The following is a 16,347-nucleotide window of genomic DNA, read 5'->3' on the forward strand; positions in this document are numbered from 1 at the left end:
ACAGTACACGGCCCTTTAGCATATTGCCTCCATCGAAATGCGACAGCATATAGGCTGATATCGAAACCGCCTCTTACGGGTCAGCAGCCGAGCACCATAGCTACTAAGCCACCTTGCTTCAATATAACCGAGCTTCGGACTTCCCAACAGTATGTCCTCTCGTTACTCACATGTTTTCTTAACAGTGAATATCAGAAACTTTTTTTTTCGAGCGCAGTAGGTTTATTTTTACGCAGCTGATGAGCTGCTTTGCCCCTTCAATAAAAATATTACTGCTGCCACCTTCATCAATTTTGTTTAGACGCGCAACAATGAGGTGTTAAATTGAGCGAATTGCATTTCCTTAGCGCCCTGTAGGTGGCCACTTTTCTAATTCACTCATGTAGCATAGTGAAAAACGGTCGGCGTGAAATAGCGCAACGGCTTGCGGCCTTAGAGAAAAACAGAGGAAATAGTACAAACGGACGCAGCAAAACGCGGTGGCACAATCAGGGCTGTGCTGTGTCCGCTTCTACGTTGCCCTGTGCTCTCAGGCTGTGTGCCGTTCAGCTGCTCCACGTCTATCATGCACAGCCAACTCGCCCAACAGTTCTTGCTTTCAAGTGGGAAGCGGCGTGGTGATAGCAAATTTCTTTTTCTTCTGAGGCAAGGCCATCGTTCGAAGCGCGAGGGGGCAAGCCGCGCTTATCAGACCGCCGGTGCGTTGCCATGGAGATAATCGGAGGTGGCTTGAGTTGAGCGGCTGTTCTGTTGGGTTCCGTGTCGGTCGCAGCCGGATGCCGTGTCGCCCCAGCAAGCGTGTAGAAAAATGGCGTAGTGCGCTCCGCTGGGTGGAACCGACGCATCTTTGAGCGCGCTTTATCCGAAGCCTTCGATTCCCGGAGCCTAAGTGAACGGTGAGTTCTAAAACTAGACACATACGTGCAGTTCTGTTGCAGCATGGATGTCGGCTTCAAGCGAGCCGTTAACTTGAGGCAGAGATCAACGCCGTCTGGAAGTGTGAAATTTTCTGTGTAGCCGACTGCAGGTCGATCTTGCCTGTGACGTCGAAATATCGTTCGACGGAGTAACGTCATGTTCAGCTATCTCTTTCGCTGTCCCTATGCGACTTTTGAGCGGTGTGTACTGGGGAGGGCTGTGGTGTATGAGTCAGACTTTTTTGTAGCAGCGTGTGGAATTGGTAGTTATTTGCTTCTTTTTTTGCACTGGTGTGAAGCCAAGTGATGTACTAAAAACACATTTCAAAAACCACCCCCATATGATGTGTGAATAATTACCCTTTTTGTCTCGTATACAGTTATAGAGATTTATATTTGTCGAGAGCAACTTTCATGCAGGAACCTTCATGCAAGTTTCGTATATGGTGTATTTTCTGCCTTGTTGTCGCGCTTATTTGTATTTGCGGAGTGTTGGGTTGTTTTTATTTTCTGTAACATATTTTCTGTAACCATTTACATGGTTAATGTAAATATTCTCAATAGTGACTATGAGAATCATGCTCATTTGCAACGGTAACTCAGTGTGCTCTTGACGGAACGCAGTGTGCTACTCCCGCCTCTTAAAGCAAAAAATTCTTCTCAGGCAAAAAATTATTTTATGCACACTAAGATGCTTGTCCTATGTTTTGCTCATAGCAAAACTGTTAGACTGTGGAACATGGACAGGCTCAAATTGTTCTATTTCTTAACCCATTCCTTAAAAGCTGAAAGCGATATTTTAGCCTTCCAGTTTCGAAAACGCACGCAAACGAGTTTTAACTGCGTATGATATGCAACGTGAGCAATAATGAGCCGAACATGCAGAAGCTTGAGGATATGCCGTGCATAGTGTGTGACACAAACACAATGTCGAAACCATGAGTTGAAATCAGCAGTAACAGTGGTAAATTTAGAAACCTGCTTCATGTCTCGATTACACTGGCTACCTTAGAGATTCGAAACCATATCTGGCAGCCCCAACATAGGGTGAGCACGCCATTTCTTTTATTTCGCAGATTTCACTTAGCGTGAGTTGCACAATGGCATTTGAACTACCATTTTCTTACAACCATAAATGTTGATACAAAGTTGCGCCCGCTTATCTAGAGCATTCGAGCCATATTTTGCGCAACGAATGAAGTGCAAAAATGCGGCGCTGGTTTCTAAAGGGCAAATCGCTTGTGCCTAAATGATTTTGTACGTCTATCTCGCTGCGCTGGAATGCTAGTACGATCTCTGAAACTCAGTACCTGCTTTAAAATTTCACTTCCTTTCCTCGGCAATGCATTCCACGAACACTTTAGATGAGCGTGCTCACCTTTGTATATATTCACAGGGCAAACTTTATTCCAGTCAATGGCAGTTCGGTTTTAGGTATCTGATTACGGCACCTTAAGTGTGTCAAAAGTTCTTTTTAAAAAATTGCCTTAAGGTACTTCGTCGTTACTGTCGGCGCACAATTATAGTATCACTCAAGGTTGACAGAATGCGAAAAAAATTTGATGGACTGCACTTTCTAGGTCCTGGCTCTATATGCGCAGAGCATTTCGCGATGACGTGAGAGGCTACAAATGAATGATGTTTATTGACTCATTCAGTTAGCTGGTTTTTTTCCCCCAACATACTGTCTCCGCGTTTATCAAGCGATATTGTCCGACAACAGTACTGAATCATTTTCTGCACCCTGTGGATATGCTTTTCTGTAGCGACTGAAAACTCGTTTACCTTTCGAGACCATTTTTGCGCCAATGTTTTGTTTCCACGCAGAGCTATTGTTTCAGGCCGTCGCTTTATCTTGCAGAACAGTATCTTTTATCGTCCCATATCAAACCTTTACTCCTCGTAGATTTCTCTTTCTTAGAGCTTCATGTGCAAGCGAAAGCACAAGGTAAGTCTGTGGAGCTGGTGTTACCAAAAGAACACATATAACAATTCGAGACAAGCCTGTCTAGAGCTATCGAACTCAGAAAAGAACGTAAATTTTTAAACATGCATACGTTTCTAGAGAAAATGCTTGCGTGGAGCGAAGCAGCATTCGCACAGTTCGCTCTGTTAATTGCCCTGTATCAGCTTTAGGTGAGCTGAGGGAAAAGTTCCGTTTGTACCGCAACACACCGCCCAGACGCTCTGCACAGTGGTGCTAACAACTGCACAGCTCTTGTAGAGATAAAGAAAAGCAACTTTCACTTTGGAAGAGGTGAGATAATCAGCTTGAGACAGATAACACTTATTTATTTCCGCTTGAGGTACGATGGTTCAATGAACCCTGTGCCTGTTTTTGGAACTTTCAACTTCTTATCGTGGTTCAGCAGGATGCGTTGTTGGGCAGGTTGGTTCATATTCCTTTAGAAAGATGGGATGCGCACATGAGACAATCACAAGATTGTCTTCTGCGCCCGTCCCGTCTTCTCTCCTGTGATTGTCTCATGTGCGCATCCCATCTTTCTTATCGTGTCTGAGTTAGAATTTAAATTTCGGAGCTATAAAAAAACACACTAACTTTACTCCATTGCTTTCTGTGCAGGGAAGTACACATCACGACTAACGGGGTTATAAGCAGTACAGGGAAGAGAACACCACATGATGGATGCCATTGTTATGTATCGAGATCTTCCTGGTGGTCCCGCCGACGTCCGACTGGGGGAGGAGTTGTCGCGGTACTGCCTTTGCACGCAGTGCGGCATGCTCTCCATGTCTGTATACCAGGACCTCCAAGGCCATGTGTTCTGCAGCGCCTGTGTGGAAGAGCGAAGCTACAAGCACCATAAACATGACATCTTTTGCAAGTACGAGCAAAAGAATGTATCGCTGGACGAGGTAAAGTATACTGATTCTATGCTCGGGCTCTTGCAGCCCCGAGAGCAGAGTTTTTCCCCTTTTGTATTCCGAATTGCGCTTAACTTTGTTGAGCGACACCGTAGGCATTCATTCAACCAACGCTGATCGCTAATCATCACACGTTTTTTGGAAGTTTACCTGCGCATAACGATATAAATCTTCTGATTTGCATTTCTTGTTGCATTGGGGCATCGACGTCAGTGATTCTAGAAAAAATTACATACAAGCTGAATTCGTGGTTTTGAAATATATTTCACTTTTCGATACTTCGTTTTATAGCTGTAACCTACCAGCCAGCGTGGTGCCTCCCGGTTTCGTTTCGTTTATTGGAAATAGTTGCGACTAGGTTATCGCTTGTGGCAGTGTTGAACCTCGATATGTGACCTAAGAGATGGAGAGAAAAATGATTTCGGCTTGGAAATATACAAGAGGAGAGTGTGATGTGCACGAAATGGCAGTAGAAACAGCACGGGTGATAAAGGGAGAGCACCAAACGGTGGCAATAAAATTGCTTTGTAAGGTGTTTAATATGCGTATAACAAAATTTTTATCAAAAAATTTTGCCTTGATGAAAAGCGCCCCAGACAGTACGGCTGGTGCAAAAGCTAAACGAATGTTTCAGTTAGCTTCTCATACAAGATCTTTTTTTCGTCATTCTCCACCTATGTGCGGTTTAAAGGATTAACGATTTCATGAAATAATTTTCTTCTGTAAATGCGCTCCTGATACCGCAAGAGTCCTATGTGCACCTAGAGGTATTTACGCATTTTATTGTTCTTTTCCTTCTAGAAACAGTTTTAAGGCTTCAGAACGTACCACAATGCCCACGACGCCTAATTCTTTCCTGAATCGGCACACCAGTTTTTCCAGCCTGCTAGTAAGAGCAGCGCTCTGAAAGCCGAGCATGGTTTTAACTAAGAAAATAAGAGAAAATGACCGTGTTAGAGCCTGTTTCTTTGGAGCAATGTTTTTGCTATCTTCTTATCAACTTGCCTGGCTTCATTTGAGCCTCTTTCATTTCAGATGGTTGAAGCCTATGACGTGATAACAGTGATACGAGACCAGTTCACGTTCTGTCCAAACAAGAACTGCGAAGAACGTGTGCCTCTGGAAGCACTGAGCGTGAGGAGTGCTTCAAATTTTTATGAGCACAGGCGCAGTAGACATTCTCTTTTTGAAAGTTTCTGCAATGAACATGCACTTATGTTCACAGTTTCTTGAAGAGAGTGAATCGGTTTTTAGTAAAAGCAAGAGTAAACATGACAAAGGCTGCTGAGTTCAAGTGGTAACTTTTATTATCTTTGGCGATAATGCTAGCAATAAAATCGGCTAGATATTTCTATAGCTACCCGCACAAAACGACATGAACTCGCACATAATGGGGTGATTTCCGCATTGCAAGCAGAATGTCGTCACTGTCAAAGACATAGATGAGCGCCATAGCTGAGTACTGACAGGAGCAAGGTTTACGTTTTTGCCTTTTAGAAATATTTGTAACTAATTTTTGGCTGCATAGGAGTTTGTGCGTAATGCGCTCTTGGCTACTATTGCTAAGAACTGCGCCTAGGCTGCGGTAAGTACGAAGTTAAAAAAAAAACAGGCATAAGCTTTTTGAATACAAATGAACCGAAACACTGAGCGAAAAACTGCTGGACGTTGCGAAAGGATTGCTGCCATTTTACTCTGAGGAGCGTAGAAATGACTCATTCTTATGTTCCAGCAATACTTTGATTTGTGCTAGTTGGTTGTAGCATGACATGTTTGCGCAAAATGCGTACTGGCGCTAAAAAAACGGAGACAACACACAGACAACACACAACACACAGTCCTGTCTTGTGTGTGTTGTCTCCGTTTTTTAGCGCCAGTACGCATTTTGCGTAAACATGTCTTATGTTCCTCTCGCTTAACACATTTAAATTCAAAGATGATATATTAAATGTGTGAGCAGACCTATTTAAAACTTAAAGCTCTTTACAAATAAAAATATCTCAAAACTTGTCACTATTTAACAACTAGACACTCTTGACCATTGTTTCAGGGCTCCTAACGAAGTGCGCGTAAACCCATATTTATACCCCTCGTCTCTCAAAAGGCGGGAGTTAATTCTGATGAGCAAGTGACTACTGCCATTGTGAACCGAGGCCTCAAACCAAACACTCGGTCTGAAGGCGTGTAAACTGCATCAAAATAATGAGTCTTGCGGGTAGTGCAAATCTGACCATAGCTTGATAAGTTTGTCAGTAATATTGCCTTGTGCACAGAAACCTTTGGTGTGTTTATGTTGTCACGCTGCACAACTAGGAAACTGTAGCGTGTGATAAGTGTTCGGCTCAGCGAGAGCTATTTACTGCGCATATGCCCCCAGTAATGCAAGAACTTCTGTCGCGCATTTTTGAGAACGGAATCTTTATAAGGACACAACATAAGGAAAATGTACCTGACGTATTTAGACCTCCGTATCAAAGTTATCTTCATATACGTAATCTAGTAGTTCCTACTTGTTGAATGTAGTTACTGAACTTTCTTCTTAGATGAGGTGGAAGCAATCCGTTTTTTCCGTTAAAAATTTTCACAACTGCGGTAGCTCTCTTCATCCCTGTTCCGTCATCCTTTCTCAAGTTGTAACTAATGTAATTAGGTACTGTGTTCATCATTCTGAGGTTTGGGTACTTACTAGTGTACTTGGCGCCTGTTTCTGACAGTTCTCATTGAATGATGAGCTCGAGAAGTTCTCGCGAAAAATAATGCGCCACATTGTGTTCCGCAGGACCACTACTCCCAATGCACACCACAAGTTCACTGTGCTGATTGTCGTAAAAAGGTTCCGTCCAGCGAGTGGAAGGAGCACTGGAAAAATCATTTGATTTCGGGCTGTGAAGAGCTCACCCCCAGGGAAACAAATCAGGACAAACGGCCTATGAAAAGTTCATCAAAGGTAATCACAAGAAATACTTATCTAGTTTTTTTTTAAGAAGTCATACTATTGGGTAACAAGTGATGCTTCCATGCTCCAACGCTGCCTAAAGTGGTGCAGGCGCGTTTGTTCCGAATTAGTATTGTTAGGCGAGAGGTTAGTTATGATCACTGCGTAGATTTTATCAGTGGGGCTGAATTTCTAGTCCAACTCCTAACAGTCGCAGGGCCTGCATTTTTATGGACAACAGTGGTGTTTCAGGCATTTAAAAAAGGGTCAGATTCAACTTCGCGCATGATGACCGCGTGGAATACTTTACCAGATGTTATCTACCACAGGCAGCCGAGTGAAAGTTACTTGCGAGAGTACCACATCACAGAGAATAGAGGAACAAAGGGGCCCATATATTGTTCCGCGCGCTACATCCCTGTACCAACGTAGAATGCAAGCACGACTGCTCTTTTTGCTCTTTCAACGGCTTTTGCCCGGGATTTCGCTGTGCAGTACTATTTGAACGATGTTCTTAGCGAATATCTTGCAAAGTTCATGAAGAGTGCAAGCGTGTAATGAAACCATTTTCCAGAGCTTTGAACTGAATCAGCCATTTGAAAAGGGAGCGTTCTTTTCCTTTTCTGCGTTTATCTCTACGTTAGGATTTAACTGCACGCTCTCGTCGGCAGCTAGTAACGAACATGGAAAGTAATAACTCCACTCATGCTACCGGACACCGAGTGGAACATTTCATGCTCTATTCTTTTTTTTTTGCTAGATAGTTCCCGCATCGCCATACCTACTGCCCCAGTGATTATTGAACCACGAGCCATCTAGGAATAGCATGACAATGTCTTGCTCTTGGCATGCGTCTTCCCACATTCTCAATGATATTGGATACCAGGTAGCTCTGGCGTTGCCATCACATGTGTGTTGTTTGCTTCGTTTACGATCTTTCTCTGCTGAGGAGGCCCCGCTTTTATTTTTAGAACAAGTGGAGGGCATGATGGTGGCTTTGGGCGAGATGACCTTGTACCAGCTTGAGCACAAGAAAACTGGTTAGGACGAGCAGACACCAGCAATCATCGTGCTTCCTCATTAGTTCCTTGTCCCCTAGCACCTGCATCACGATTCACTGATTCTCTCCAGCCGGCGTTTGCGTAATCAGTCATTTATGTATACCATTGAAGGCCCTGGGTACGCCATACAAAAGGGGAAAAAGTAATGGATAAAATAACATGGTGTAGTGTGCCAACTGTGACAGGTTCCGCTACCGCCATGCGCCGACACTGCGCTGCGCCTGACGACGACGAAGTTATGCGCCGACACTACGCCTCGCCTGACGACGACGAAGTTGCCCCGCTCTCTTGGTGCTGGCTACGCCCGTCTACGCTGCTAGATCCTGCACGGCGGTTCGGTCTCTTGAGGACGCCTAATAAACGCACCCCTACAATTGGTGGAGGTGCTGGGTTCGTCCCCTACCAACCTGGAACTCCGGAGCCGTACGCTGCCGCCTGTGCCAACCATGCCAGATGAGACTGCCCCAACACCGGCGGCCAGTTCAACCACCGTCATTTGTTCTGGCGTCATCCGGCAGCGTGACCCTGCCCTCTTCAGTGGCACTGCCGACCAAGATGTTGACGACTGGTTGTCATCGTATGAGCGAGTGAGCAGCTATAACAAGTGGGATGGCACTATCAAGCTGAGTAACGTCATCTTTTATCTCACGGACGTGGCGAACCTCTGGTTTCGAAACCATGAGGCGGACCTACCCACTTGGCCCGTATTTAAGAAGAGCTTTGCGGAAGTGTTCGGCCGCCCTGCGGTGCGCAAGCTCCGTGCCGAACAGCGCTTACGGGACCGCGCTCAACGCACTGACGAGACCTTCACAAGTTACATTGAGGACATCGTTGACCTCTGCAGACGTGTCAACGCCGCCATGCCAGAAGCGGACAAGATCCACCATATCCTCAAAGGCATCGCTGACGACGCATTTCAGATGCTCCTCGCGAAAAATCCCACCACCGTCAGTGAGGTTATTAAGCTTTGCCAGAGCTACGACGAGCTCCGCAAGCAGCGCGCTTCTACACGGCGTGCCGGTGTCTGCGACGAAGCCCTCTCCACACTGGCCCTGGGCGGTACTACTCCTGAAGACTCCCCTCTTCTCAACCAAATCAAAGCCTTCGTTCGTGAAGAGGTCGCTCGCCAGCTGTCCCTGATATCCCATTTTCTAGACCCCGCCCGCCAAGTTCCTGACTCGACCCCGTCTTTGGCTCCCACCATTCGCCGTGTCGTGCAAGACCAAGTCGCTGATCTGCTACCGTCCAGCCCTGTGCTCCCGCCTGTGACAGCACCCCTGACGTACGCCCAAGCGGTGGCCAGGCCACGACATACGCCGGCACCCGATTCCTACCAGGCCGCCCCTTCTTTCCGTCCTCCGCCGCCGTCTGAGCCCCCGTCTCAAGCTCCGTTCTCAAGGGTTCGCCCACATCCTACGAATCCCTGGCGTACTGCGGACAACCGACCCATCTGTTACGCCTGTGGTCTCCCCGGCCATGTCGCGCGGCTTTGCCGCCAGCGCCTTCCGCCTTCTCGACCTGATCTGCGCTCCTACCCGTACGATGCCGAACTATCCTCGCCGAGACGGCCACCTGGTCCCCCCTTTGTTTCCCCTGATCGCCAAATTTACACCACTCGCCGATCGCCTTCCCCTCGACGCCGTTCCCCTTCTCCGATGCTGCGACGTTCTAGCTCCGCGCTTGAGGGAAACTAACAGCCGCAGTTCCGGGGGCAAGAACTGCGCTCTTTTCGAACTCCTCAAGTCCTCCGTGTCGTCCCGCTAATGTAATCGTAGTGTTCGTGGAAGGTGCCAAGGTTCTCGCCCTCGTCGACACGGGCGCTGCAGTATCTGTCATAAGTGAAGCTCTCTGCCACCGACTCCGCAAAGTGACTACCCCACTGTCTGACTTTTCGCTTCGCACCGCCTCATCACAGCGCATTCATCCCTTAAGACGCCAGGATGGCTCCTTTTCACCCGGGGGAAACTGTAGTGTGCCAACTGTGACAGGTTCCGCTACCGCCATGCGCCGACACTGCGCTGCGCCTGACGACGACGAAGTTATGCGCCGACACTACGCTGCGCCTGACGACGACGAAGTTGCCCCGCTCTCTTGGTGCTGGCTACGCCCGTCTACGCTACCAGATCCTGCACGGCGGTTCGGTCTCTTGAGGACGCCTAATAAACGCACCCCTACAATGGGAACAGTTTTTCAAAATGGACGCAATAATCCATAAAAACCACTCAGTTATATAGTTACAGTTCAAATGAATAAGGTGCTGTCACGAAGAGAAAGAAGCAGACACATTTTATAGTCATAGATGACATATTGGGCATTCTTACCAACCAGATCATCGTCACCTACAGGAGTAACTTTCTTCATTAATGCAGTCATTGCTGCCGGCAGGCAGGATACTCGTTACTGATCACAGACTAAAGCGCCCAGCCATATACTATAATCATGCTGTTTACATAGAAAAAAAAAATGGCGCCAGGCCACGCCAGAATGCTTGCTTGTACTGACATTTTCATAAAAATGGTCCATTACACCTGAACACCATTCAGACTCTTTGCGTAACGCTAGTGAAGCGCGTTCTTCAGACTGTGCGGCAAAGGAATCAGTAAAATTTGCTGGAGGAGTAAAAAACAGTTGCATTTTCGTTCTGTTGGCTCCTGCGCTGTAGCATATGACATAGTTGCTTGATGTTGCTGCCTTTCTTATCTTTTAAAGAGATAGCGTTAAAGGCCATGTTCACCAGCCACTCCTGTGTCGGCGTTGCGAGTGAAAAATCACCGCCATTCCTCTGGCATGTGGTCCCCATAGAGCGTCCGAGGAAGCAGACGTGCCACCTAGGTCACGCGGTGGGCCTTGTGTGGCCCAGATTTCTCTTCCCGAGGGACCGATCATCAATATAACAGCCACCTGCCACGGTGGGCAGTTGGCTCACTATCCGATGGGCAGGTTACAATGGCGCCACATAGTCACGTGACCTTGTGGCGCCATTGTAACCTGCCCATGGTATAGTGAGAAAACTGCCCACCGTCGCAGGTGGCTGTTAAATTGATGATTGGTCGATCGGGAAGAGAAATCTGGGCCACATGCCGTTGCAGGGCAGTGACGCATCGCTAAACCGCAGCACCACTGCGCCGGAAGAGATACCAAGACTAACGGAAGCTTATGAGTGTAGAGAATTAATCCATTAAGCTATCGCTTCACACGCTTAAGGCGGAGCTTAATTGCCTCTGCCAATTTTCTTTTTCTGTCTGTTTTTTGATGTCGTATGTAGAATCCCCAGGAATAAACGCATCATTATGGCTCCCAGTTGCACTTGCGGCAATGTGCTCTTTTCCATAAAGCCACTTATGTACAGCTTTACGTTGGGTGGCGCTTTAATCCGGTGGCTAATCACAGCGGATCGTTAAACCAGCAGGATGATTAGCCAGGTCTCTTGGGGCGGGAATCCTCATCGCTAGCCGAGCGCACCTACGCAGCACATGCAGGCTACGGCCGTTGTGCTCAGTTCACTCCGCGCAGTGTTCCGGGCCCCTGACAGTGGGCCCCAGTGGTGACTTTGCGAGCAAAGTGCTCCCGGGTCGCTGTTTGTGGAATTATTAAACTGAGTGATTCACCATATAGCAGACTTTGCAACATTTTGCAACATTGCGTATTAATATACTTTTGTTTTTCTTTGCCACTGTCTGCATAGAATATGGATGGTGAAGGCTAATAATCAAAAATGAGCCTCGTTATCGCGAATTCCGTAGGAGGGGAATAATAAGACATAGAAAAATGAAAATTCGCGAAAATATGGTTGCGAGATCCGACTCTTGCTTCTCATCTGTACCTTATTCCTTTGTGTCACGGCGTCCAAAATTGTGCACGCCACTTCACGTTTCTACGAAGTGTTTTCAGCTGTTTTCACTACGTCAGTGATGCCGTCTACAAATGAAATCCCTGAGGGACAAAAATTTTGAGGCCATTCCGTGCTTATACTCAAACGAGGACCGGACGCCGCGAAGTTGTACGGCTTGGCCTAGAAATTGCTGTCTGGTGCTGTAATTTTTTGCTTCTTTCACAAGATGGAACGATTTAGTGAAAGGCACTGTGATGACGAAAGTAATTATTATGCCATTAAAGGTGTGTTCTTGAAGCATATGGCCGAGATTACGCGAAATTGTGAGTGTGCTTCTTACGTTAATTCTTGGTTATTTATCCGTTGATGTTGTTTCTATATGAAAAGAAGGCTGGAAATACACACAAATTTTAGGTTCTTTCTCTGTACTAGAACATAATGAGCGTCTGAAAGGGTTATGCTGCCACCTCCAAGTGAAACCTCTGTATTTTAATCCTTCGCTGCTTGGCAAACAATTCAGTACCAATGTTTTGGACAATTCGTTTCACCTAATCCATGTTGATCTCTACTGCGACACAGAGAAGCTCACATCCATGCGTGTACTTTAACCGAAGCACTGCATCAGATGAATCCGTTGATATCCGTAGACCATGTTTTATTTTTATTGCAGAAAGTAGTGAAATAGAATGAACTATGCGTTATTTGTTCCCGCATTCGCAGAACTACGTGTCTTACGTGCCCTAATAAGTAATCTGGAGTGTATTGCACGAGATGTCAACAAACGGCATTTAGTACGGCACTGGCACGCGAAACGGTGCCCCATTAAGGAAGCAGCACACGCATATGACCAAGTTTCTGCAGCACAGAAGTTATGACGGACGAGACAAAACGTAGCTTAAGGCAGCATTTGTCTGACTGAATCTAGCTGATAACTTCTTTGCAGTCTACTTCAAAGATGCCGTCACGAAACATTGTTTCCTTTCAAATTTTATCCATATTACCTCTGACTTGCGGCCTTAGCACACCGCCATGCGGGATGAGAACCGACTTCTCTGGAATTATTGCAGCCTTCTCTGTAGTGAGCTCAAAATGATTTCTAGGATAGTCGAGAGGACTGTTGTTTGACGCTTCCAATGTCGAAATTTCGCTGGTGGCTTCAAAGTCAACGCTACCGAGACCAACCAGCAGTCTGATTTCCGGCGACAACCCTCACATTTTATTGCTTTGTCAATCCAATTATTCTGAGGACACAGCCTCAATCTACAAACTGTTTCATTTAAGTACCTCCAGCTCCCTTTTCGCTAGTTCACTTTCGTTCCCACCTTGTGACAATATCTTTCAAATGTATCGACGAAAGTCAAATGCGCTGTAGTTTGTCTCCACTCAAGCAGAACACATTCGAGAAAAAAAAGCACGAAGTTTCTGAGCGATAAATAATAGAAAAGCATGACTAAAAAATGACTTTTCTAATATTCGCATCAGCGAATCTCAGTAGAAAATTACGTTATAAATATTTTGGTGTAGAATTAAAAAAAGAACTAAACGTAGTCTTGATATCAGGTTTTCCGATGAACATAATGCAATTGCAGTGGTGTGAGGTGAACAGCGAATAAAGACCCTCGCGCTGTCGAAGCTGCAGCTGATAAGCGTTAGTTCAGACATTGGTACAAAACGAGGGCTTTTGGCACGAGAATGGCAAATGAAACCCGCTGGTAACGACACTTGTCGCCTGTAGCTGGAATTGTTTGTGCTGGTACCCTAAAATATATTCCTAATTACTCTTTCAGAGTCCAGAATTCAAACGACAAAGCCAGACTACTCCACCGGGTAATTCACGGCAATTTTCAGAGCCAAACCATGGGTACCCCACGAAGCTTGGAATCCCGCCGGCCTCTAGAAATGCTCCACGTTCCAATGGTTCACCTTCTCAAGTCTCACGAAGTTCCGTTTTTCCGCTGCCACAGCCGACTGCGAGTGCAAGTAGCCCGGACACGTTGAGGAAACAAGTATGCTATCTGACATTTTCTAAGTGCAATTTTCCAGGTAGCCATCTCGGTTTCTGCCGTTTAGTTCGGCGTGATGTCCTTTGAGAAAGACAGAAAAAACAATGCATGGCAAAAAGAGCCGATTAGGTTCCTAATTTTGTCCCACAAATTATTCATTTAAACGAATTTAAATCGTGTGTTTATTTACTGAATTTCTTTGTTCGATTTTTGAGCCATCGTAACAACTCTGGTAGTCCATCGTATCATGTGAATGATTGGCATTAGTTACGTATGTCGCGAAGCAATAAATGTGGCATTGTGATAAAAGTTCGAACATGAGGTGGCCAATGCAAACGACAAGCGCACACAGTGGTTCAGGTTCACTGAGTATTTTTTGTGTCGAATAGTAATCTGTGCGTCCAAAGAGCAGGACTGCTTTTGATGGAAGTAACACTATAAATAGCTATTGCAGCCGGGTGTACTATATTTGCCAAAGAAAGCTTGTGAAAGATGGCTGAGAAATTTCATGACAGTCAAGTAAAATGTGTCCTGTAGCTCCATCGCGGAGTCCTTCGCATGGAGCAGCGAGGATATTGATTTTGAATGACAATGTATGTTGGTAACTGAACTTCATTTAGCCTCCTACCTTATCTCGAGTCATTGTCATTTTTAGCGCAGCTTTTTCCGTTTGTAACCATGCGATACATTCTAACAGCTCACACTTTACCAATAGTTATACACTGAACTCTACGGGTTGTTAAACTTGCTTCCAAAATGTTTGTGTTTATCCGCTAGTACACAGACTCTAGAGCAGCTGCTGATATTTTTCATCTTTTTTTCAAATCCGCTGGTGTAATTAGGCTCGCCGAACAGTTAGTGGGAGGTGCCCAATTTGTGTCCTCCTGCCAGTAACGCGTGATGCATGGACACTTTTCCACTACGACTATGGCACTCTGCCAGAGAAGCACCTACATCTAAACAGCTGGAGCTGTCGCATATAATGTGATTTGGAGGGAATAGATGCTGTCAATTCTTTCTCAAAATAAAGAGCACCACTTTTGTGCAGTGTTTTATTTACAACAAACCCTTACAGAAGCACCCTGGAGGAGGGGAAACCACGTCAAAATTACTGCTTTGTGAGCACTGCCAGAGGACTGTGAAAAAAGAAAACATGCCACGTCACCTAGAAGTCTGTTTCAAAGCTCCACTGGCTTGCGTTTACTGTGACAAAAGAGTACCGAAGCAGGATATGGCAGTAAGTGGCAACATTCATTGACAGTGATTTTCTCCCACTTAGAGCGATTTCAACTTAAGATATTTCTTTTACTGTAGGTAGGTTGACTGACATCTAAATATCACACAAAATTCTTATTTTTATAGCGGCTGTTTAAGCAGGGGTGAACCGGAATTTTTAAGAACGCACTGTTTGAGATTGATATCTCCCAGATGTCTTCTGCATCGTTGTTACACCACTGTTGGCACACACCACAAAGGAGGTTAACCATGTAATCAGGTAAACTGTTTGGCTAATTTCAAATTTGGTAACTTTCGAGCTATCAAAGTTGGGTGCTTGACTCCAAATGGTGAGTGAATGCCTGCTGTTAGTAACAGCCATACATGTTTCTAGAATTTGGAAATCAATTTCCCTCCCGCTGTGGCTAAAGCAATTACGGCCACCAAGCCGCCTTCTCGACCCCCGAGCCACGCGGGGGTCGAGAAGGCGGCTTTGAAATATGTGATGTAACCGCCTGTCCTGTGTATTTCCGCGCACCTACCCCTCTACGCGTCGCTCCACAGTATCCATGGCGCACGTTTCACGTGACTACTTACTTCCGCTCTCGATCCACTCCCGTGATCCCGGCCGCGCTAGCTTCGCCAACTCCATCCTCCGCATTAAAAAGTCATATGACATCTTGGACACGGAGTGTCGAAAAGAGGCTGACTTCGCTTCCTGCGCGGCAAAGACGCGCTTTTTTTAGAAAGGGCATACGAATGAGAAAATTCGTTGCGTAAAAGTACCTAAAGTAACCGTGTTTTTGAAATTCTAAAAATTGATATGGGTTTTGCTAACGGCCGGCGACCAACTTCCGTTTACATCAAGGGGCGTAACTGCAATATTTAAAATAGTTGATCATCACAGGTTTATTAACCAGCTTACTTATTAACTTAATTCACCGGTTTTATGACCTCCGGCAAAAGCGGAAGCACAACACCTCGAAAGCGACCTGAATATCTCAAAATCTTAATTCGAAAACGCCTGCTTCAGCTTCGATGAAACAAACGGTACATAGTCGACATCTAAATTTTTTACTACAAAATTTACTGCAAAATTGGATGGCGTGTTGAAGCGCCGATAATTTGCTCAATGGCCTAAACGCATGCACCAAAAGGCATCAATGCACCGCGAACATTTACACAAACTGTGGTCGAAAAAACTGTGTTGAAGTTGACCTGGGTGCTCATACTTACTGTGCAGTACATCTCCTAGTGTTGCTTTTACTCTTTGTAGAACAGCGCAACGCACGCTGTCTCGCTTGTAGTGCCAGCGAGCAGAGAACGGTAAACATTGCACCAAACATTTCCATGATGCGCTGGTTGTGATTCTCTCTTGAATATCCATTTACTCAATGGGCTTTCAAAATGAGGTTGCTGTAGGCGTATCAGCTTTCCGAAAATGGCAAGTTGCAGACATTGACTTGAGATTATCACGGAAAAGAGTATAAATTGCTCT

At 45.7% G+C, this 16,347-nt stretch overlaps 1 protein-coding gene across 4 annotated transcripts in view; it reads left to right on the forward strand.

The window, feature by feature from the left end:
* Positions 1–726: 726 nt before the first annotated feature.
* The window catches only part of LOC149329810 (uncharacterized), a 41,281-nt gene continuing 25,660 nt past the window's right edge, over positions 727–16,347 (forward strand). For 2 of the 4 annotated variants that reach the window (XM_089560513.1, XM_089560512.1), the window contains exons 1-6: positions 727–896; positions 3,502–3,794; positions 4,839–4,937; positions 6,583–6,750; positions 13,419–13,637; positions 14,710–14,871. In XM_089560513.1, coding sequence (XP_089416639.1) covers positions 3,558–3,794; positions 4,839–4,937; positions 6,583–6,750; positions 13,419–13,637; positions 14,710–14,871 — 885 coding nt within the window. In that variant the 5' untranslated portion in view covers positions 727–896; positions 3,502–3,557. The remainder of the gene's footprint in view (positions 897–3,501; positions 3,795–4,838; positions 4,938–6,582; positions 6,751–13,418; positions 13,638–14,709; positions 14,872–16,347) is intronic. The other 2 variants (XM_089560515.1, XM_089560514.1) reach the window with 1 other exon arrangement.

Source organism: Amblyomma mixtum, chromosome 9 (assembly GCF_055824585.1).
Source record: "Amblyomma mixtum isolate Tamu chromosome 9, ASM5582458v1, whole genome shotgun sequence".
Taxonomy (NCBI): domain Eukaryota; kingdom Metazoa; phylum Arthropoda; class Arachnida; order Ixodida; family Ixodidae; genus Amblyomma; species Amblyomma mixtum.